Source organism: Carettochelys insculpta, unplaced genomic scaffold, assembly GCF_033958435.1.
Source record: "Carettochelys insculpta isolate YL-2023 unplaced genomic scaffold, ASM3395843v1 scaffold_0039, whole genome shotgun sequence".
NCBI classification, from domain to species: domain Eukaryota; kingdom Metazoa; phylum Chordata; order Testudines; family Carettochelyidae; genus Carettochelys; species Carettochelys insculpta.
Window position 1 is genome coordinate 145,771 of NW_027439076.1, and position 23,684 is coordinate 169,454.

The following is a 23,684-nucleotide window of genomic DNA, read 5'->3' on the forward strand; positions in this document are numbered from 1 at the left end:
CGGGGTAGCTCGGTGTGGCTAAATCAATACTCTGCATGAGATTGGGAGAAGGGATGTCAGTGCCTATGGGTTCTCTCTGGGCCTCTTGCCTGAAGCAGTGAAGTCCTGGGTGTTTTCCCCACCCCTGGCTGCCACCACCAGCCACCCCATCCCAGCAGGCCACCCAAAGGTCGTCCCTTGCAGGCCAGCTCTGGTCTTTGGCTGTGGGGGGAGGAACCAATGATCACATGGCAGCTCCACCCGGGCGCAGCTGGTGGCTTCCAGGAGAGGACAGAACATGCCAGTCTCAGTCAGGGCTGCTGCCTTAGCTCAGTGGGTTTATTGAGGACACAGGCATGGCTGACAGCGTGGTGCCTGGAACAGGCTGGCCTGAGGCTCCTGGAGCAGGGCTGGGAACATCTCATCAGGGATGAGAACTTTCCCTTCCCAGGCCACAAAGTCCCCGTTGTCCTTCTCGGAGAGCGTGGAGAGCACTTGCAGCATCCCTCGGACACTCTCGTCCACCGTAATTGGGTGCTGTGGGGGGAAAGCAGAGTGAGTGGGGGCGAGCCTGCTCTGGGAGTGACCCAGAGCACCAGGGGCCCACAGACAGGGTCCAGCTGGTGTTCCCTTGAGCTTTCCCTCCCCTCAGTGGCATGAATTTTCTTATGTGTCTCAAGGCAAAGGGAAGTGCAACACGCAGCTGTTATGTGACACCTCACCTGCACCCTGGTGCACATAACACAATTCATGTGGTGAGAGTGGAGGCAAGAGGTCTGAGTGAGGGAGGGGCTCCAGGCTGGGACAGAGGGTTGGGGTGCAGGAATGTGAGGGCTGTGGCTGGGAGTTCAGGCTTTAGGGAGATGCTGGAAATTAGGGATTTGGGTTGCCAGAAGGGAGCGCTGGGTGTGGAAGGTGCTCGGGACAGGGGGTAGGTGTGAGGATGGGGGTCCAGGCTGTGGGCTGGAGCGCTGGAGTGGGTTTAGGCTCTGGGTTGGGAGTGGGGTGTAGAAGGGATCCAGGGTCCAGGCTGGGAGTTGGGATTTGGGGTACATGAGGATACTAGGTGGAGATCACAGATTGGACCCCCATGCCAGTATCTGTGAGATGATGCCCATGACAACAAATTCCTACTGTCCAGCTCCCCACAGCAGCAGCTCTGCTCCCCTTCACTCTGGGATGCCAGCATCTTGAGGAACTAAGCAAGCGGCAGCAGGAGGTTGGAAGCCCAGGGCACAACATTAAATCCCTGAGGGAATCTGAGTGGGACACAATCCCTCCACAGAGGGCAGAGGTGGAGGGCAGGACAGGTTCCAGCATGACCATTACCCCTACAAAGAACATCTGCCTCAACATGTGGCTACCACTGGCCTCTCCCAGCAAGGTACTGACCTGGATGGAGCTGAAATTCCCCATGTCTGTCTGCACCCAGCCAGGATGGACAGCAACACTCAGGATCCCATCTCTGCTGTACCTCAAGGCCTGGCACTTGGTGAGCATGTTCAGAGCCACCTGAGGACAAGATGCCATGAGCAGAGATAGCAGAGTGTGGGGGAGGTCATGCATCCTGTAGGAAACGACCAACACTCCTGAAGGGAGAGGTGGGACAGACAGACAAAGGGGTGAGAGCAACATTCCTTTTAATTTCATCTTTCTACATGCAGAATAAATTTTATGTACACTGAGGCATGTGCAGATGGGCACCGCCAATAGAAACACATGCTGCCAGCTGCGGGTGCTCTGCTAATCAGCTGGGCAGCATTTGAATTTCTCCTGGATGGCTGCCCAAGCACTCAGCTCGTAGGAAGCACTTGTGAGAAGAAAACACTACTGTGAGCTGCACTCTCTTGTGCTCTCAATTATGACAGCAAGCCATAGAGATGCGGGTGTAGCTGCACTTTGATAAGCCACTGATGCTGAGGCCTCCAGTGACCTGTGACAGGTGATCACACCTGAGAGCCGTGCTTAAGCTGCTCTTGGATATGCAGGATCTGGGCCAATAGGGGAAAGTGGAACTGTGACATCGATGCTCCTTTGGGTTCCCTCACAACTCTTGCAGGCACCGTGAGGATTTGGCCCCCTGGAGCTGAACTGGGGTTGGTGTCTAGATGGGGTATGTCCACCCCGGGAGGGGGTAGAATTAAGAGCTCTTCAATGGTTCTTCCCTGAGCTGAGACTGGCTAGACGGGGTCTGAGCTGCTCCCAGCCCATCACAGTGTGGGGATTTCTCCAGCGGGATACAGGCACAACAGAAACTTCCTCACCGGATGGGAGCTCTGCGCTGAAGTCTAAGTGAATTGCAGACAGGCAACAAACTGCCGGCCCTGCCCAACACGGGACTGGAGGCTGGAGTGGTGGAAGTAGGATGGGGAATAAGGGGAACACACCAAGCGACGCGAATTTGTGTAAGTAGCAAACCCAGCCAGCGGTCAGGCCCTGCTGGGTGTGCCCTGTACCTTGCTGCAGCGATAGGAGATGATTTGGACCATTTCCCAGCCACAGACATTCTGGATGGAGCCAGCCATGCTGGACATGTTGGCGACGGCCGCCTTGCTGCAGCTCAGCCCTCTCTGGGGGCTTCCCTGGGCAGCCTGCTTCAGCAAGGGCAGGAAGGCCTGGGCAGTGGGGAGAGCAGAGCAGCCATGGGGTCAGAAAAGGAACCAGCATCATGCTCGTGAGGCAGGGCACCAGAAGGGAATGGGTCTCTGCTCTTCCGGTTGATGCCCAGCCCCTGGCCAGGCCAGAAGCAGGAGCCCCACCCAGGCAGGTGTGCAGAGCTGTGGATCCTATTCATACCCTGTAGGGGCCAACAACGATCCCCAAGTCATGTCCCTGTGTTCAGAGTCCCCATCCAGGGCAGATGGGGGAGTCTGTGGTTCCCCACAGCTGCCCACATGGCTCTGACCATGGCTCAGTGACGGATCTTCAGCAAGGAGGCTTTGCCTGGGCCTGGCTGAAAGTCAGAGCCAGGGCACAGTAAGAGTCATGTGGACACCTACGGGGACCCTCACTATGTCCTAGTCAGGAGCCCTGAGGCTCAGAGACTCAGGCTAGATGCTGCTCCCCCAACCACCTACTTTGGGGAGGAGGAAGGGTCCAAGATGCCCAGCCAGGAGCTAGGGTGTGGGGGGAGAGGAGTGGAAGGATGAGGACCAGGAAGGGCACAGAGCCTCCCCACAGCCCTGCCGGGGGTTGGAAGAATCTCTTTCCCCTGTTGTGAGGCACCTGCCCATCGTCTGCCCTTGGCATGAAGCTAACGTCTGTGCTGGCTCTGGATCAGGTGCCTGAACCCCCCCGGCCTCTGGCCACACAAGCCCTGCTTCCCTGGCCTGTGCCGGACTGGGTCTCTGCACACAGGCCAGTGACAGACCCACCCTGCATGGAGCCTCTGAGCCTGTCCTGCCCCCCAGCCCCTTCTGCTCCACCACATGCAGGGTCAGCAGGCCTGCTGCTCACAAGGCAGCCTAGGTGAGCCCTCCTGGGGACCATCACTCTGCTGAGCACCCAGCACTGAGATGGCTTTGTAGTGAACACATGGGGAAGCTCATTTTTGGGCCGTCGAGTTAGTGCCAGTTCCTCTTGCAACTGACTCAAAAATTCCCTCAGGGTGGGGCTGAAGTGTGAGTGGGGGGGGTGCAGTGTGGGTGGGGCATCAGGGGAAGAGGCTGAGTGGGGGCAGGGCATGGGGAGGACAGCTGCCGGTGTTCAGACCCAGACCTCCATTCGTGAGCATCATGAGCTGCCCAGGGGGTCCAGGGGCCTTAGACAGATGCTCACAAGCACTCAGTGCCTTGGTAAAAGAGGGAAACAGCCCTGATAGCCCCTTCCTGCTGCTCATCCCACTGGGGCCTATTCGTCAAGGAGAAAAGATATGTTTCTGCTCTCACGGGTCCATGACCCCTAGTTCCTGGCTGTGGCCCTGTGCCCAGGAGCCTCAGCCCGGGCAACCAGAGACCATCTTGCAGCTGCACACTGCAATCATCCTCGTCCCCTGAGGAGACAGGTGCCCTTCTGCCAGCAGGGCCCCAGCTGTGGGGTGTAGGGAGAGCCACAATGCCACACATAATGGTGGGATTGGGGAGACAAGAGGTCTCTTGTATGAGGTAACAGGGGCCTCATGCATGGCACTGTCCTTGCACTGATGCTCTGGATGTTGAAAATTGAGGGATTGAAATGCTGTGTGCTGTAGAGCCAGGGCCATACAGCGATCTGGGGGTGAGGTTTCATTTCTGAGTGGTTCAAGTCCCATAATGCACTTGTAGCCTTTGTGCTACCAGCCAAGGCCCCACATTGATCCAGTTACCCAAACCTAGGGAAGGGAGGACTCCTGGCCCAAGCACAATCAAACCCTGGTGCATCTGGCCACGTGCTCCCTGTCAGGACCCTTACCTGGCTCATCAGCAAGGGCCCAATCACTTTGGTTGAATACACCAGGGCCACGTCCTCTGGTGTCTCCAACTCCAGCATGTTCAACTTCAGTATCCCAACGTTGTTTATCAGCACACTGAGCCCCGAGCCTTTCAGGTGTACCTCAACTCTGGGTGCTGCCTCCTTGATGCTGGCTGGGTCTGTGACTTCTACGTTGACAGATCAGGGGGTCAAGTGCATGATTCCTCCTCTCTGATGTCACTCCCACCAGAGCATGTCTCCCTGGGCCAGAGGGCTTCTTACATTGGGCTCAGAGGTGGGAGAGGGGTTGGGGAAGGGAGTTGGGGGGTGGGGACTGCTGCTGGGTCCAGGCATGGGGAGCTGTGCTGGAGCAACAAGAGGAAAGGCTAATTTAGAGAGACAATTATGACCAGTTCCTTGGCCAATCTGAGTAGCCTAGAAAATGTAAATGTGCTGGAGTTAATGATTAGTTCCTAAATGTGGCGTTGGTCTGACTTAGACAAAGGAAGTGGATGATTTAAAATTGTTTGTGATGCATTGTAGGTGAGAGCAGTCCCCAGCTGGACTGCAAGGCTCCATCCCAGGGGTAAGAATGCTGGACAGAGCTGCCCATGTGTGATTCTCACATGAGAGGCCTGCCACAGGGTATCCCTTGGGCTTTCCAGCCTCTCCAGAGCCAACCTACCCAGCCAGACTCTTCACTCACCCCTGCTCCTCTGGATCTAGGTAAGGTCAATGGGATCTCAGTGATTATTGACTCTGGTCCTGTTCTTCTCACTGGGAGCGGGAGGGCCTGGAGACAGGGACATGGAGGGGTATAGGAATGGGAAGAACATGCCGCGGGGAGAGGGAACCTCAGCTCTGGGCCTGGAACTGGGCACCCACTGAGCACAACGATCACCAGGTTTGGAAGTTTGGCTGCTAGGTTGTGCAATTCCTAAAAAAGAATAAAGTTCATGGTTATGGACATTGGGCCCACACCCAGGGCCAGGCCGGGCACAGTCCAGATCCCCTCTGACCCTTGGCACCAAGTCAATGTCTTACTGCTTTCCTCTGCCAATACTTTTTGTGCAGTGTCCTGCCCTGAGGTTATAGGACCAGAGGAGCATTCTAATCGCCCCTGAACATTTACACTGCCATCATGTAATTCAGTGAGATGGAGTCATGGACCCAAATCACTTCCCCATCACAGACACACCTGTGTTCCTTCAGTGCCCTCTGCAAATCTGTGTCCCATGACTAGGCCAGGCACACAGACTGTGCAGCACGGGTGGGCCATTGGGAATGGGGATGCTGGGGAGGAGCAGGGCATGGGGGAGCAGCAGGCAGGGCTAGGAATTGGACGGGAATGTGGAGGTAGGAGGGAGACTGATAGGGATTGGGAGGAAGGTGTTGGAGGGCAGTTCCCTCAGGGGTGGTAAAGGGAGTCCCCTCCCAGCAGCTGGTGGCTGCCAGTGTCACAAGCTCTCATCAGCTGGTTGTGAGTGGGGAATTTGTCAGCTGTGGAAGGAGCTGATGCCATGACCCAGAAGTTACTCGGAGCCTACAGTTCCCCAGGCTGGGTGCGGGAGCAGAGCTGAGAAGGCAGAGGGCTGAGGTAGCGGCAGACAAGGGAGGGGTTGAACTCATAATCTGGGCTCTCTGGAGGCTGGCAGGACTGGGTATAGCTGTGCTATAGTCACTAAGTACCTATGCTGGGCGAGCCTGTCCACAGCCCCTGGGTAGTTAGCCCAGGCCCAGCCAGTGCTGCCACATCCTCGGTGCTCTGGGATTTGAGCTGCCAGGTGTAGAGGTAGTTTGGGTGCAGCTGCGCACCTTCTAGCCAGAGCAGTGTCTGCAGTCACGGCCTGCTCTGGTGTGTGGGTCCCGGCACCCCTGAGACTGGAAGCCCCTTAAGCAGGTTCCGCTTCCCCTTCTAGCTACTACTAACTCCATCTCCCCTTGTGATGTTCTCACCTGCATTCGCTCTCCCACTGGGTCCCGGCAGGTGGCAAACACCCACTCTGGTGGGTTCCAGTTCCTCAGAAGCTGCTTGATGAGTCCCAAGCCGATTCCTTGATTGGCCCCGGTCACCAGAACGCCGCGGAGATTCAAGCCAGCCATGGTCCCTCACTGGCCTCTGCTCAGTGAGAGCTGCACTAGTCAGAGCCCCGACTTCCCTGCCTGCCCACAGCTGGGGTTGCATAATGATACCTCCAGGGAAATTACTCTGCTGCGTTCAGGTGACTAGACAGGAAGAGATGGAATGAGCCAAACCTTATTCATCTATTTGTTACCCCTCCTCTCTGGGTGAGTGGATCAGCTGGTTTGGCTACTACTTACTAACATTTCGGTGCAGGGCCAATCAAGTGCTGGCCACCTTACTGTGCCGGAGGGCAACACCCCTGTCCTGATTGTACCCTGAGCGAGGAGTCACTGCAATCATGATCTGCGTTCCACAGCTGTCAGTGGTGCTGTACGCAGAGGAGGGAGAAAGTGGGAGAGGGTGAAAAGCTGGAGAAGCATGTGGTTGGAGGTGAGGATTTTGCTGTAAAGTTCTATGGCTTGTTAATTTTGGCACTTAAGTAGAGGGCAAGACTCTGAATGGCTAAGGATGTAGACGCGCATTTGTAGAGGTAATAACAATCGGTCAGGTGCTTGTATCCAGCCCTGCTAGAGCTGGAGAAGACTGAACACTGTTGTAAGCGGCAAGGTAGGGGTCTCTTCCACAATCCAAGGCAGCACCTTCCCTAGCGTCACCATGTTTTCATTTGCTGAATATGGGACACCTGGCAAAATTACTCAAGTTTGAGCAAGTTCTGTAGGAATCCAGCAGAACACAGCCTGCAGGGTCACACATCATGCCCAGATTTATGTCAGGGTTTGTAATCTGTGTGGGAGGGAACGGACAGGAGCTGCTTCCAGCTGCAGCATATGGGGTGGGTTTGAGGGATGACTTGGTCCATGACTTTGCAGAGCCTTTCTTTTCTCCCCACCCTCCTCTGTTGCTGGAAACAAGTTGTCCTTTCTTGCCCACACAGAGTCAAAAGACAGCTAACAGCTCCCGGCTCCTGCTGGCCACCAACATTAGCCCGCCACCTCCTGTGCCCAGCTACAGTGTGGGCAGGCAGGGATTGAAACCTAACGCTGCAGTGTGCACCAGGGCCCAGAGGACCTGAGCGGGTGGGGTTCAGCTGACTCAGCCAGGAAGGTGGCTTCACAGACAATCCATAGAGCAGCCCCTTGGACATTGGGACAGGTCTTGGAGAGGGGCTTGGGAGTGTGTGAAGAAGGTCTTTTTGGGGTGCAAACAGCCTGGAGGTGAATATCTCAGGCAGTTCCCACTCAGCAGCACAATGGGCATAAAGCAGATTCCCTGACCGCTCTAGCTCCATGCTACCCCGTAAGTGAACGGGCTGGAGGTTCTGAGTGCTGCCAGCATCCATAGGCATCACCCCAAATTTCTCAGTGTTTTGTATGTTCACATCAGAATGCAATCATGTCACACCTTGCCCCAAGGCCGGACCAGTCTGATCTTTCTATCTGTGGGGAGTATGCTGGTGGGAGAGAGGTGAGGGGGAGGGGTGTTCTGGCAGGGCTCTGGAATAGGCTTGCATGGCTTGGGCCTAGTGCTTCTGGGACATTTTTCTGCAATATCCGCCCAGTTCTGGCCAGAGTCCGGGAACAGGGCCTGCCTATGGCCCACAACCCGACTACTTTAGCAAGTTTTGCCCCTTTCTTTAGCCCAGGCCTTAGCTTGCACAGCAGGCCTCTGAAATACAGGCTGATGTTTCAGGCTCCCTTCCAACTACGGGCTCTGCTGACACCTGTGATTGCAGCTTCTGCATGTGCAGCCAAGGGAAGTTTAACCCAGCTAACTGGGGAGCAGAGCAGGGCAGGTCAGACTTCCATGTGAGCCAGCCTGGGAGCAGTTGCCAAGGTCTCCAAGTGGGATAGTACAGGCTGTGCTGGAGCACACACTGCACGCTTTCCACACTTGATTATCTGCACCAACTAAACTAAAGGTATCTCCTCCAGCTACAGTCCTGCCCTGGGATTGTGTAACTGCCAACAGGTGGATTCAAACCTGGAATCTCTGGACTTTAAGGGATGAATCTCAGCAGCTTGAGCTAAAAGCCTGTTGTCTAAGGAGACTCAGGCTTTTTCTGTGTAACTGCCATTACATGGGGGACTGAAACATACCTCTGGGTGTGTGGGTTACAAATACACCCTGTGCTGAATGGACTAGCCTGCATAAAGCTCCCTAACACGGGTAGATTGTAGTGCAACTGGAACATCTGGAAGTGGCTGCTGAGGTTGTAAAAGGTGTGGAAAATGCAGTGTTCCTATAACCTCATCTAAAGGAGTCTCTGATGTCTCCATGCTGACAGCGGAACTCCAACCTTTTTGCCACTCTTGCTGATTAATGTCCTTTAACCACATGTCCCAAGGGGTATCTCCTGGAGAAAGCCATAGGAGCCCAGAGGAGAAAAAGAAAGGTAGAAGCCCTGCTGCCCAGCAAACCTTCTGGGGTCCATTGTTCCCAGCTGGGGACCTCGACACCTCCCTTTATGTTACCCCCACCTCTGGGCCAGTATTAGGGGACCCCATGTGACATTACTGGTCTGTAATATGAACGTGTGACTCACTGTTCTCTGGTTCACCAAGTCTTCTACCAAATGGCCAGGTGAGATCTGTGTGAAAAGCTGAGTGGCTCATTCTGTCTGTACTGTCCATGCGCCTATATCATTTGTGTGTTTCCAGTTTCCATATGCTGCTTTCCACATTGGGTCTATCATAAAGGCAGCATATTGTCTTCTGCACTGGGAAAGATCCCATGTGCTGCTCCTAAGCCAGTGTTTCCCAGACTGGTCTCGGGAGCACTGGTGTCCCACGTGATGTGAATGGGTGTTAAGGGAAAGAATTTCCATGCTAGTGATATTTTTCTTTCTCAAATATTAAATAAGAAGTGACATGTTTATAAAAATATTGATGGGTTTGAATAGCATTTAGGATGTCTGGGACCAGCAACTTTCTGCCCTTCATGGGCTTGTTTTAGTGGGGGGCTACCAAGTCATAAGGGGAAAGGGGCACTAGAAGCACTTAGCCCTTGGCCTGACACTGCCTTGAAGAAGAACAAATAAAAACACATCTCCCCCTGGGGAACGTGGGCATTAATACCACTGTCTCTCTCATGCTAAGCAAGCTCTCTGCCACTTGAGCTAACTCACTTCTAGCTGAAAGAGCTCTTCTGACCCACTGAACTCATTCCAGAGACCACAACTTCCCTGCAGCTGCCCCATAGCTCAGGCTCAGGGACACAAAGGCTACATCTGCAAAGCAGCATTAGTCCTGAAGTTTGGTGCAGTACATATCAGTACATCTAAAGAAGCGGGTCTTTGTGCACAGAAGCTTATGACTCAAAATATCTGTTAATCTATAGGGTCCCACAGGACTACTTCTTGTTTGTATCAGCAACTGGCTATTTGGTCAAATGTGGTTCTGAAGAACACCCAGCACCTCTTTTCTGAGGGTCATTTCAGGGTATGATTCTTGCTTAGGATAAGAAAGCTCCCAGGTTCCAAAACCCAGACAAGCCCTTCTTCTGCCTTTCTCTGACAGTGTGTCAGGACAAGTGAGGGGCTGGTGTCCATGTGCGTGTTCTTCTTCTCTTCATTTGTTCAGTGCAATGGAGCAGCAGCTCACTGCTGGATGGCTTAGCTGAGGCATTAGCTCTATCAAGATGAGGCCCATGCTCTGACTACACCCCTCCTGTTCGCTGTGGCAGCACCTCTTGCCGGCAGAAGCTACAATTGTCCAGCTTCTGACTCAGGATTTGTCCGGGTAACTTGGCATTTCCCCACTTCTGGGACACACTCCTTCAATTCTCTGTCACTCCCACAGTGACCCAGGCAGTTGTCTCATTCCCTGTCAGAGGCCCAGTCTATACCATACCCTCAGTGGCTGGTGATGGAACCTAGGCCCATTCTCCCTCTGGTCCCAGCCCAGGAGGGACCTTATACCCAGCACTCCTGGGCTTTCCCCTCCCAGCTCTCACTGGACTGCTTCCTACAACTTCCCCTTCATTTGGCTGTACTGGCTCTGAACTGGCTCTGAACCCTCAGCCACTCAAGTGTCACTCTGTGAATGTCTCATCCCTTCATTCTCAGGGCCACCTTCTGATCCATGGCAGTATTGCTGGTGTTAGCCTGGCCCACTCATGTCTAGATTTAGGGGGTTCTGGGCCAATGCATGCAGCCAGTGCATGCCCAGCTTCCCTGTACACTCACTGCCATGTGGTGTGTGTGCACCCAGGAGCAGGATTTAAGTGTGGGGGGGAGGGGTTTAGTAATACGACTGTAAATGATTGTAGAGGGACAGTGGAGCTTTACAGGCCAGAGCCCAGCCTGAGGCCAAATCTCTCCCTCTGGAGGTTGGCCACCAGCAAAAGAGGCAGAGGCCCAGGCCAGGCAGCCACAGGGGCATTAGCTCAGCACAGGTGTCCACTAAGTGTGTGCCTACAGGACAAGGTGAGGACAGGGGAGGAGCAAACAAGTGCACAATAGCACAGGGGACCTTTTTAAACAGCCAGACCTGCCCCTCCTGTGTCCCCAGCCAGCCAGCGAGTGGCAGAAAGATTCCTGGCAGTGCTGTCTCGTGGAAGCTCTGTGCTCTCAACTGAGCCCAAAAGACCTTCGGAGCCACGCTAAATGAGGAGGAGGAGGAGGAGGAGGTCAGAGACCTGTTTAGCAAGCGGGCTGTTTACTCTGTCTGTTCTACAAGCCTGCATCAAAATCCTTGCAATTGGGGTCTCTCATTTGTTGGCTCGAACCGTTTGACTGTCGACCTTTTCTCCCGCTGTTTTATCTGAAGAACGCTGTGCAGTTTAGATGGTGAAGGACTGGCCCAGCATGCTCTTCTGGGGAAGAGGCCAGAAGGGAAGGCTGGTGGTGGTGGCGGCGGCAAAAGGAGGGGGGTTGCAGTAAGACAGGGGCAGACAGCATCAGGCACCTAACCGCGCCGCCTCCGGGTGGGCTCGAACCACCATCCTTTCGGTTAACAGCCGAACGCGCTGACCCATTGCGCCACAGAGACACCTGCGGGCAGCTTGCGCCACCTCCGAGCACAGTGCTCGCCTTGCCGTCAGGCAATCGGTGCAGGAGAAGCACCAGGCTGCCCGCTGGGCCCCAGCCCCTGCGCTGAGCAGAGTGGCGCAGCGGGAGCGTGCTGGGCCCATAACCCAGAGGTCGATGGATCGAAACCTTTCTCTGCTAGCCCTGCCTCTCGTGGCCTTTTGATTCAGGCTGAAGCCCACAGGCGGCCAAGACTCTTGCCCCAGCGCTGGGCACTGCAGGCGAGCAAACAGGACGCGGGAGTGACCCTCCTTCGTCTGCGTGAGCCACAAGAGGCTTTGAAGCCAGGTGGTCTCCTGCCAGAGGCTACTTTTGCTCAATGCCCTTGCCTCCTGAGGACTTGTGGGGTGTGCCCATTCTTCCATAGCAGCCCCTAGAATGGAGGCGGAGGGAGCACACGGCTCTCAGCCTCAGCGTGGTGCGCAAGGAACGTGCATCTCTCTCGACGTGTCCTTGCTTTACGTGCGTGTCGCTTGCCTAAGAAAGGTGGGAAGAAAGAGGAGGTTGACGGAAACCAGTGGACTCTGGCCATCCTGCGCATGGGCAATTGGAAAGAGAAGGTCTGATGGGACGCGCGTGGAAGCCCAGGGGGCGGCCTGTGACCGGCGGGACACAGCTTGTCAAGCACTGCCCGAGGCCCTGAAGTGGTGTGGCTGCTTGCCCACAAGTCAAGCGCACCCGTGAGAGATGAAGGCCTCCCGTCTCCCTCTCCGTCTCCGTCGCCGTCTCCGTCTCCGTCTCCGTCTCCTCAAGCGTCGTGAAGCAAGAGAGCTTCCTCATCCCCTTTTCCCACGCAGAAGGGGGAGCGGCTGCACAGGGAGTGCACCAAGGAGGGAGGCTCTGGGAGCTCGAGGCCAGAAAGGGGAAGCACAGGCCCTCTTTCTGCCCATTTTCCATCAGGGCTCCTTTGGCATGCCAAGGGCACGCCACCATCGGCTCGATTGGTGGGCTCTTTCGCCCCGCCTGTCCAATGCCATTCATTTGCGTGCCATTGGTCCTGACACGTGCCCGTGATGGCCTGCTGGAAAGTCAAGGGCTGATGTGCGAGAGGTCGCAGCCTCCTGGCTCCCTGGCCGGCCCGAAGCATCACTGGTTGCCGGCTCTCTTTTCCTGCCCAGAAAGGTGGGCGGGCCCCTGCTGAGGGAACACACCAGGGAGGCTCTTGCCATCGTCCTCATCAACCATGGGCTCAGCGCCCGTTGGTGTCCAATGCCCGTCTCACTAGCGCCTTCCATCTTTCCCTCTCGAGCGTGGAGCGCCCTGCTTGCTGTAGACGAGCTCCGTGCCAAGCTGATCCATCGGCTCCCTGTTCTCTCTGGGCTCTGCCTCTCCTATTCGAACCCACCGTTATGCCCAATACCGGGCTCTCCATTTTTCAAGTCGTCCTTCCTCTGGCAAATAAGCCCGGAGACCTGGAACTTCCACTGGGGGAACCTTCTGGAGCAGATTCCCTTTGGGCTGAATCTTCCCATACAATTCCTCCTTGGTGACCTTCTGCGCCCAGCCTATTCTCAGCATCCTGCTCCAACAACTCCTCTCCAACGCCACGAACCTTCTCGCTGAAACTTGCCTTTTCACCCACCTCTCCCAGACGGACAACATGCTGCTGAGCGCTCCGCTTTCTGCCTTTCGCTTTGCCAGATCTGATCCGTCGCCTTCAAACTCGCTCTTGCTTTCACGCTCCTAGGCGCTAGTTTCTTCTTCCAGTCCACATCATACGTTACGCCCCTAGCCGGATGCGTGAACTTCTCTACGTTGTCTCCTTCGAGCCCCTCGCCGCTGATCTTCCTCCCTATTTCCTTATCGCCAATTACCAAGCGATGGTCAGAATGGGCCCGTGCCCTTTCCCTTCCCCGCTTAGCGCCTGCACCCTTCTCCCTAGCTTCTCTTCATCTTCTTCCACGATGACTACCTCACCCGCCGACCGCAACTTGGTGTTTTTCTTGACCTGCACAGATAGCCCTTCTCCCTCTTCCTTGATCTTGTCCATCGCTCTCTCGAGGGGGCGTGATGAACTCGCACGGCGCTAGGGGAGCGCCTTCTCTCGTACCTCTCCTCCTTCTAAACCAACTTCCCATCTCTGCGCGCATGCTCGCCGCTGCCGCCTCACCCTCCTCCGTATCCTCCAGCAACCGTATCAGTCTGCCGTCCACTCCGGACGACCCCAACACCTGACGAGTGACTTTCTCATCTCTCCTGTCAAACGCCTTCCGAGAAGGGACGAGGCGACTGTCGACGTGCCGGTCCTTTCGTCCAGCTCTCTGCGCTCTCAGGCTCGCTTGCCATATCGGCTGTCTGCTCCTTCTATCTTTCCCGAGTCCCGCTTGCTCGTCCGCCAGCAGTTCCTCGCGCTGCGCTCTCCATCTCGCCTTCGGTATCCTTGTCAGCCCCTCGGGTACATGGCCGGTTAGGGCACTCGTCGTCTTGTTCTTGCAGTCGGATGCGCTTGCTTTCTTGTGTCTTGTCACTGGCTCTTGGGGTGCTAGGCAGCTCTGCTTGGCCCTGAGGGGCACGGGATGTGGCGCCCCCTTCACTCTGCCCTTGGCCCGCCTGGCTGTGCGCTGGCTCAGCCGGGAGGGGACTCAGGCTTGGGCGGCATGGCCGCGCTTCCCTGGCAAGGCATGAGACAGGGATGACGTTCTTCGATTGTCACAGGGAGAGACACATCGTTGCCGCAACTCCTCTGTCTGCACCAAATCTTGGACCAAGTGGCTGAAGGAAGCGGGAGAGGAAAGAGCCTGACGATTTGCTGACTTTCTTGCCACTCCTTCCAGGCACGTCTCATTTTTGGAGCTGAAGTTCTGAGTTTTGGCTGCGGACAAGCGCTTCAAAGGTTTGCTTCCGGCCGACTTGGCAGGGCTTGGCTGACTTTTTCTTTGCACAAGCCTGCTGCTCAAGCGACTGGCAAAGGCCTCCAGAGGTGCCAGTCCCCTTCTGAGGAATTTTGCTGGGAACGTTGAGATGAGCATGTAAACAATGGCTGCTCGCTCCGAAGGACTGTGTCATGCGTGGAGAAACTCCTTCGTGGAACCTCCTTTCACACAAGGAAAACGAGGCAGTTCCCTCCACACGAGCTCGAGAGCTGGAGGAAGGCCCTGTCTGGGCTTCCACATTGCTCTTCATTCCAGCTCCTGTCTCGTGGAAGCTCTGTGCTCTCAACTGAGCCCAAAAGATCTTCGGAGCCACGCTAAATGAGGAGGAGGAGGAGGAGGAGGAGGAGGAGGTCAGAGACCTGTTTAGCAAGCGGGCTGTTTACTCTGTCTGTTCTACAAGCCTGCACCAAAATCCTTGCAATTGGGGTCTCTCATTTGTTGGCTGGAACCGTTTGACTGTCGACCTTTTCTCCCGCTCTTTTATGTGAAGAACGCTGTGCAGTTTAGATGGTGAAGGACTGGCCCAGCATGCTCTTCTGGGGAAGAGGCCAGAAGGGAAGGCTGGTGGTGGTGGTGGCGGCAAAAGGAGGGGGGTTGCAGTAAGACAGGGGCAGACAGCATCAGGCACCTAACCGCGCCGCCTCCGGGTGGGCTCGAACCACCATCCTTTCGGTTAACAGCCGAACGCGCTGACCCATTGCGCCACAGAGACACCTGCGGGCAGCTTGCGCCACCTCCGAGCACAGTGCTCGCCTTGCCGTCAGGCAATCGGTGCAGGAGAAGCACCAGGCTGCCCGCTGGGCCCCAGCCCCTGCGCTGAGCAGAGTGGCGCAGCGGGAGCGTGCTGGGCCCATAAACCAGAGGTCGATGGATCGAAACCATTCTCTGCTAGCCCTGCCTCTCGTGGCCTTTTGATTCAGGCTGAAGCCCACAGGCGGCCAAGACTCTTGCCCCAGCGCTGGGCACTGCAGGCGAGCAAACAGGACGCGGGAGTGACCCTCCTTCGTCTGCGTGAGCCACAAGAGGCTTTGAAGCCAGGTGGTCTCCTGCCAGAGGCTACTTTTGCTCAATGCCCTTGCCTCCTGAGGACTTGTGGGGTGTGCCCATTCTTCCATAGCAGCCCCTAGAATGGAGGCGGAGGGAGCACACGGCTCTCAGCCTCAGCGTGGTGCGCAAGGAACGTGCATCTCTCTCGACGTGTCCTTGCTTTACGTGCGTGTCGCTTGCCTAAGAAAGGTGGGAAGAAAGAGGAGGTTGACGGAAACCAGTGGACTCTGGCCATCCTGCGCATGGGCAATTGGAAAGAGAAGGTCTGATGGGACGCGCGTGGAAGCCCAGGGGGCGGCCTGTGACCGGCGGGACACAGCTTGTCAAGCACTGCCCGAGGCCCTGAAGTGGTGTGGCTGCTTGCCCACAAGTCAAGCGCACCCGTGAGAGATGAAGGCCTCCCGTCTCCCTCTCCGTCTCCGTCGCCGTCTCCGTCTCCGTCTCCGTCTCCGTCTCCTCAAGCGTCGTGAAGCAAGAGAGCTTCCTCATCCCCTTTTCCCACGCAGAAGGGGGAGCGGCTGCACAGGGAGTGCACCAAGGAGGGAGGCTCTGGGAGCTCGAGGCCAGAAAGGGGAAGCACAGGCCCTCTTTCTGCCCATTTTCCATCAGGGCTCCTTTGGCATGCCAAGGGCACGCCACCATCGGCTCGATTGGTGGGCTCTTTCGCCCCGCCTGTCCAATGCCATTCATTTGCGTGCCATTGGTCCTGACACGTGCCCGTGATGGCCTGCTGGAAAGTCAAGGGCTGATGTGCGAGAGGTCGCAGCCTCCTGGCTCCCTGGCCGGCCCGAAGCATCACTGGTTGCCGGCTCTCTTTTCCTGCCCAGAAAGGTGGGCGGGCCCCTGCTGAGGGAACACACCAGGGAGGCTCTTGCCATCGTCCTCATCAACCATGGGCTCAGCGCCCGTTGGTGTCCAATGCCCGTCTCACTAGCGCCTTCCATCTTTCCCTCTCGAGCGTGGAGCGCCCTGCTTGCTGTAGACGAGCTCCGTGCCAAGCTGATCCATCGGCTCCCTGTTCTCTCTGGGCTCTGCCTCTCCTATTCGAACCCACCGTTATGCCCAATACCGGGCTCTCCATTTTTCAAGTCGTCCTTCCTCTGGCAAATAAGCCCGGAGACCTGGAACTTCCACTGGGGGAACCTTCTGGAGCAGATTCCCTTTGGGCTGAATCTTCCCATACAATTCCTCCTTGGTGACCTTCTGCGCCCAGCCTATTCTCAGCATCCTGCTCCAACAACTCCTCTCCAACGCCACGAACCTTCTCGCTGAAACTTGCCTTTTCACCCACCTCTCCCAGACGGACAACATGCTGCTGAGCGCTCCGCTTTCTGCCTTTCGCTTTGCCAGATCTGATCCGTCGCCTTCAAACTCGCTCTTGCTTTCACGCTCCTAGGCGCTAGTTTCTTCTTCCAGTCCACATCATACGTTACGCCCCTAGCCGGATGCGTGAACTTCTCTACGTTGTCTCCTTCGAGCCCCTCGCCGCTGATCTTCCTCCCTATTTCCTTATCGCCAATTACCAAGCGATGGTCAGAATGGGCCCGTGCCCTTTCCCTTCCCCGCTTAGCGCCTGCACCCTTCTCCCTAGCTTCTCTTCATCTTCTTCCACGATGACTACCTCACCCGCCGACCGCAACTTGGTGTTTTTCTTGACCTGCACAGATAGCCCTTCTCCCTCTTCCTTGATCTTGTCCATCGCTCTCTCGAGGGGGCGTGATGAACTCGCACGGCGCTAGGGGAGCGCCTTCTCTCGTACCTCTCCTCCTTCTAAACCAACTTCCCATCTCTGCGCGCATGCTCGCCGCTGCCGCCTCACCCTCCTCCGTATCTTCCAGCAACCGTATCAGTCTGCCGTCCACTCCGGACGACCCCAACACCTGACGAGTGACTTTCTCATCTCTCCTGTCAAACGCCTTCCGAGAAGGGACGAGGCGACTGTCGACGTGCCGGTCCTTTCGTCCAGCTCTCTGCGCTCTCAGGCTCGCTTGCCATATCGGCTGTCTGCTCCTTCTATCTTTCCCGAGTCCCGCTTGCTCGTCCGCCAGCAGTTCCTCGCGCTGCGCTCTCCATCTCGCCTTCGGTATCCTTGTCAGCCCCTCGGGTACATGGCCGGTTAGGGCACTCGTCGTCTTGTTCTTGCAGTCGGATGCGCTTGCTTTCTTGTGTCTTGTCACTGGCTCTTGGGGTGCTAGGCAGCTCTGCTTGGCCCTGAGGGGCACGGGATGTGGCGCCCCCTTCACTCTGCCCTTGGCCCGCCTGGCTGTGCGCTGGCTCAGCCGGGAGGGGACTCAGGCTTGGGCGGCATGGCCGCGCTTCCCTGGCAAGGCATGAGACAGGGATGACGTTCTTCGATTGTCACAGGGAGAGACACATCGTTGCCGCAACTCCTCTGTCTGCACCAAATCTTGGACCAAGTGGCTGAAGGAAGCGGGAGAGGAAAGAGCCTGACGATTTGCTGACTTTCTTGCCACTCCTTCCAGGCACGTCTCATTTTTGGAGCTGAAGTTCTGAGTTTTGGCTGCGGACAAGCGCTTCAAAGGTTTGCTTCCGGCCGACTTGGCAGGGCTTGGCTGACTTTTTCTTTGCACAAGCCTGCTGCTCAAGCGACTGGCAAAGGCCTCCAGAGGTGCCAGTCCCCTTCTGAGGAATTTTGCTGGGAACGTTGAGATGAGCATGTAAACAATGGCTGCTCGCTCCGAAGGACTGTGTCATGCGTGGAGAAACTCCTTCGTGGAACCTCCTTTCACACAAGGAAAACGAGGCAGTTCCCTCCACACGAGCTCGAGAGCTGGAGGAAGGCCCTGTCTGGGCTTCCACATTGCTCTTCATTCCAGCTCCTGTCTCGTGGAAGCTCTGTGCTCTCAACTGAGCCCAAAAGATCTTCGGAGCCACGCTAAATGAGGAGGAGGAGGAGGAGGAGGAGGTCAGAGACCTGTTTAGCAAGCGGGCTGTTTACTCTGTCTGTTCTACAAGCCTGCACCAAAATCCTTGCAATTGGGGTCTCTCATTTGTTGGCTGGAACCGTTTGACTGTCGACCTTTTCTCCCGCTCTTTTATGTGAAGAACGCTGTGCAGTTTAGATGGTGAAGGACTGGCCCAGCATGCTCTTCTGGGGAAGAGGCCAGAAGGGAAGGCTGGTGGTGGTGGTGGCGGCAAAAGGAGGGGGGTTGCAGTAAGACAGGGGCAGACAGCATCAGGCACCTAACCGCGCCGCCTCCGGGTGGGCTCGAACCACCATCCTTTCGGTTAACAGCCGAACGCGCTGACCCATTGCGCCACAGAGACACCTGCGGGCAGCTTGCGCCACCTCCGAGCACAGTGCTCGCCTTGCCGTCAGGCAATCGGTGCAGGAGAAGCACCAGGCTGCCTGCTGGGCCCGAGCCCATGCGCTGAGCAGAGTGGCGCAGCGGGAGCGTGCTGGGCCCATAACCCAGAGGTCGATGGATCGAAACCATTCTCTGCTAGCCCTGCCTCTCGTGGCCTTTTGATTCAGGCTGAAGCCCACAGGCGGCCAAGACTCTTGCCCCAGCGCTGGGCACTGCAGGCGAGCAAACAGGACGCGGGAGTGACCCTCCTTCGTCTGCGTGAGCCACAAGAGGCTTTGAAGCCAGGTGGTCTCCTGCCAGAGGCTACTTTTGCTCAATGCCCTTGCCTCCTGAGGACTTGTGGGGTGTGCCCATTCTTCCATAGCAGCCCCTAGAATGGAGGCGGAGGGAGCACACGGCTCTCAGCCTCAGCGTGGTGCGCAAGGAACGTGCATCTCTCTCGACGTGTCCTTGCTTTACGTGCGTGTCGCTTGCCTAAGAAAGGTGGGAAGAAAGAGGAGGTTGACGGAAACCAGTGGACTCTGGCCATCCTGCGCATGGGCAATTGGAAAGAGAAGGTCTGATGGGACGCGCGTGGAAGCCCAGGGGGCGGCCTGTGACCGGCGGGACACAGCTTGTCAAGCACTGCCCGAGGCCCTGAAGTGGTGTGGCTGCTTGCCCACAAGTCAAGCGCACCCGTGAGAGATGAAGGCCTCCCGTCTCCCTCTCCGTCTCCGTCGCCGTCTCCGTCTCCGTCTCCGTCTCCGTCTCCTCAAGCGTCGTGAAGCAAGAGAGCTTCCTCATCCCCTTTTCCCACGCAGAAGGGGGAGCGGCTGCACAGGGAGTGCACCAAGGAGGGAGGCTCTGGGAGCTCGAGGCCAGAAAGGGGAAGCACAGGCCCTCTTTCTGCCCATTTTCCATCAGGGCTCCTTTGGCATGCCAAGGGCACGCCACCATCGGCTCGATTGGTGGGCTCTTTCGCCCCGCCTGTCCAATGCCATTCATTTGCGTGCCATTGGTCCTGACACGTGCCCGTGATGGCCTGCTGGAAAGTCAAGGGCTGATGTGCGAGAGGTCGCAGCCTCCTGGCTCCCTGGCCGGCCCGAAGCATCACTGGTTGCCGGCTCTCTTTTCCTGCCCAGAAAGGTGGGCGGGCCCCTGCTGAGGGAACACACCAGGGAGGCTCTTGCCATCGTCCTCATCAACCATGGGCTCAGCGCCCGTTGGTGTCCAATGCCCGTCTCACTAGCGCCTTCCATCTTTCCCTCTCGAGCGTGGAGCGCCCTGCTTGCTGTAGACGAGCTCCGTGCCAAGCTGATCCATCGGCTCCCTGTTCTCTCTGGGCTCTGCCTCTCCTATTCGAACCCACCGTTATGCCCAATACCGGGCTCTCCATTTTTCAAGTCGTCCTTCCTCTGGCAAATAAGCCCGGAGACCTGGAACTTCCACTGGGGGAACCTTCTGGAGCAGATTCCCTTTGGGCTGAATCTTCCCATACAATTCCTCCTTGGTGACCTTCTGCGCCCAGCCTATTCTCAGCATCCTGCTCCAACAACTCCTCTCCAACGCCACGAACCTTCTCGCTGAAACTTGCCTTTTCACCCACCTCTCCCAGACGGACAACATGCTGCTGAGCGCTCCGCTTTCTGCCTTTCGCTTTGCCAGATCTGATCCGTCGCCTTCAAACTCGCTCTTGCTTTCACGCTCCTAGGCGCTAGTTTCTTCTTCCAGTCCACATCATACGTTACGCCCCTAGCCGGATGCGTGAACTTCTCTACGTTGTCTCCTTCGAGCCCCTCGCCGCTGATCTTCCTCCCTATTTCCTTATCGCCAATTACCAAGCGATGGTCAGAATGGGCCCGTGCCCTTTCCCTTCCCCGCTTAGCGCCTGCACCCTTCTCCCTAGCTTCTCTTCATCTTCTTCCACGATGACTACCTCACCCGCCGACCGCAACTTGGTGTTTTTCTTGACCTGCACAGATAGCCCTTCTCCCTCTTCCTTGATCTTGTCCATCGCTCTCTCGAGGGGGCGTGATGAACTCGCACGGCGCTAGGGGAGCGCCTTCTCTCGTACCTCTCCTCCTTCTAAACCAACTTCCCATCTCTGCGCGCATGCTCGCCGCTGCCGCCTCACCCTCCTCCGTATCCTCCAGCAACCGTATCAGTCTGCCGTCCACTCCGGACGACCCCAACACCTGACGAGTGACTTTCTCATCTCTCCTGTCAAACGCCTTCCGAGAAGGGACGAGGCGACTGTCGACGTGCCGGTCCTTTCGTCCAGCTCTCTGCGCTCTCAGGCTCGCTTGCCATATCGGCTGTCTGCTCCTTCTATCTTTCCCGAGTCCCGCTTGCTCGTCCGCCAGCAGTTCCTCGCGCTGCGCTCTCCATCTCGCCTTCGGTATCCTTGTCAGCCCCTCGGGTACATGGCCGGTTAGGGCACTCGTCGTCTTGTTCTTGCAGTCGGATGCGCTTGCTTTCTTGTGTCTTGTCACTGGCTCTTGGGGTGCTAGGCAGCTCTGCTTGGCCCTGAGGGGCACGGGATGTGGCGCCCCCTTCACTCTGCCCTTGGCCCGCCTGGCTGTGCGCTGGCTCAGCCGGGAGGGGACTCAGGCTTGGGCGGCATGGCCGCGCTTCCCTGGCAAGGCATGAGACAGGGATGACGTTCTTCGATTGTCACAGGGAGAGACACATCGTTGCCGCAACTCCTCTGTCTGCACCAAATCTTGGACCAAGTGGCTGAAGGAAGCGGGAGAGGAAAGAGCCTGACGATTTGCTGACTTTCTTGCCACTCCTTCCAGGCACGTCTCATTTTTGGAGCTGAAGTTCTGAGTTTTGGCTGCGGACAAGCGCTTCAAAGGTTTGCTTCCGGCCGACTTGGCAGGGCTTGGCTGACTTTTTCTTTGCACAAGCCTGCTGCTCAAGCGACTGGCAAAGGCCTCCAGAGGTGCCAGTCCCCTTCTGAGGAATTTTGCTGGGAACGTTGAGATGAGCATGTAAACAATGGCTGCTCGCTCCGAAGGACTGTGTCATGCGTGGAGAAACTCCTTCGTGGAACCTCCTTTCACACAAGGAAAACGAGGCAGTTCCCCCCACACGAGCTCGAGAGCTGGAGGAAGGCCCTGTCTGGGCTTCCACATTGCTCTTCATTCCAGCTCCTGTCTCGTGGAAGCTCTGTGCTCTCAACTGAGCCCAAAAGATCTTCGGAGCCACGCTAAATGAGGAGGAGGAGGAGGAGGAGGAGGAGGAGGTCAGAGACCTGTTTAGCAAGCGGGCTGTTTACTCTGTCTGTTCTACAAGCCTGCACCAAAATCCTTGCAATTGGGGTCTCTCATTTGTTGGCTGGAACCGTTTGACTGTCGACCTTTTCTCCCGCTCTTTTATGTGAAGAACGCTGTGCAGTTTAGATGGTGAAGGACTGGCCCAGCATGCTCTTCTGGGGAAGAGGCCAGAAGGGAAGGCTGGTGGTGGTGGTGGCGGCAAAAGGAGGGGGGTTGCAGTAAGACAGGGGCAGACAGCATCAGGCACCTAACCGCGCCGCCTCCGCGTGGGCTCGAACCACCATCCTTTCGGTTAACAGCCGAACGCGCTGACCCATTGCGCCACAGAGACACCTGCGGGCAGCTTGCGCCACCTCCGAGCACAGTGCTCGCCTTGCCGTCAGGCAATCGGTGCAGGAGAAGCACCAGGCTGCCCGCTGGGCCCCAGCCCCTGCGCTGAGCAGAGTGGCGCAGCGGGAGCGTGCTGGGCCCATAACCCAGAGGTCGATGGATCGAAACCATTCTCTGCTAGCCCTGCCTCTCGTGGCCTTTTGATTCAGGCTGAAGCCCACAGGCGGCCAAGACTCTTGCCCCAGCGCTGGGCACTGCAGGCGAGCAAACAGGACGCGGGAGTGACCCTCCTTCGTCTGCGTGAGCCACAAGAGGCTTTGAAGCCAGGTGGTCTCCTGCCAGAGGCTACTTTTGCTCAATGCCCTTGCCTCCTGAGGACTTGTGGGGTGTGCCCATTCTTCCATAGCAGCCCCTAGAATGGAGGCGGAGGGAGCACACGGCTCTCAGCCTCAGCGTGGTGCGCAAGGAACGTGCATCTCTCTCGACGTGTCCTTGCTTTACGTGCGTGTCGCTTGCCTAAGAAAGGTGGGAAGAAAGAGGAGGTTGACGGAAACCAGTGGACTCTGGCCATCCTGCGCATGGGCAATTGGAAAGAGAAGGTCTGATGGGACGCGCGTGGAAGCCCAGGGGGCGGCCTGTGACCGGCGGGACACAGCTTGTCAAGCACTGCCCGAGGCCCTGAAGTGGTGTGGCTGCTTGCCCACAAGTCAAGCGCACCCGTGAGAGATGAAGGCCTCCCGTCTCCCTCTCCGTCTCCGTCGCCGTCTCCGTCTCCGTCTCCGTCTCCGTCTCCTCAAGCGTCGTGAAGCAAGAGAGCTTCCTCATCCCCTTTTCCCACGCAGAAGGGGGAGCGGCTGCACAGGGAGTGCACCAAGGAGGGAGGCTCTGGGAGCTCGAGGCCAGAAAGGGGAAGCACAGGCCCTCTTTCTGCCCATTTTCCATCAGGGCTCCTTTGGCATGCCAAGGGCACGCCACCATCGGCTCGATTGGTGGGCTCTTTCGCCCCGCCTGTCCAATGCCATTCATTTGCGTGCCATTGGTCCTGACACGTGCCCGTGATGGCCTGCTGGAAAGTCAAGGGCTGATGTGCGAGAGGTCGCAGCCTCCTGGCTCCCTGGCCGGCCCGAAGCATCACTGGTTGCCGGCTCTCTTTTCCTGCCCAGAAAGGTGGGCGGGCCCCTGCTGAGGGAACACACCAGGGAGGCTCTTGCCATCGTCCTCATCAACCATGGGCTCAGCGCCCGTTGGTGTCCAATGCCCGTCTCACTAGCGCCTTCCATCTTTCCCTCTCGAGCGTGGAGCGCCCTGCTTGCTGTAGACGAGCTCCGTGCCAAGCTGATCCATCGGCTCCCTGTTCTCTCTGGGCTC

General features: G+C 57.1%; 1 protein-coding gene and 3 non-coding genes across 4 annotated transcripts; all 4 read right to left on the reverse strand.

Moving 5' to 3' along the window:
• Positions 1 to 318: 318 nt before the first annotated feature.
• LOC142006073 (C-signal-like) lies at positions 319 to 6,471 on the reverse strand. The gene is made up of 6 exons (XM_074983154.1): positions 6,325 to 6,471; positions 5,254 to 5,305; positions 4,369 to 4,556; positions 2,436 to 2,594; positions 1,372 to 1,491; positions 319 to 516 (listed from the first exon to the last, which is right to left on the reverse strand). The coding sequence occupies exons 1-6, from the start codon at positions 6,469 to 6,471 to the stop codon at positions 319 to 321; spliced, it is 864 nt and encodes a 287-aa protein (XP_074839255.1).
• A 4,897-nt stretch (positions 6,472 to 11,368) lies between these two features.
• On the reverse strand, positions 11,369 to 11,442 carry TRNAN-GUU (transfer RNA asparagine (anticodon GUU)). The gene has a single exon. It is a non-coding gene; the product is annotated as a tRNA-Asn (tRNA).
• Positions 11,443 to 14,991: 3,549 nt separating this feature from the next.
• TRNAN-GUU (transfer RNA asparagine (anticodon GUU)) lies at positions 14,992 to 15,065 on the reverse strand. Its single transcript has one exon. It is a non-coding gene; the product is annotated as a tRNA-Asn (tRNA).
• A 3,549-nt stretch (positions 15,066 to 18,614) lies between these two features.
• On the reverse strand, positions 18,615 to 18,688 carry TRNAN-GUU (transfer RNA asparagine (anticodon GUU)). The gene has a single exon. It is a non-coding gene; the product is annotated as a tRNA-Asn (tRNA).
• Between the last annotated feature and the right edge of the window lie 4,996 nt (positions 18,689 to 23,684).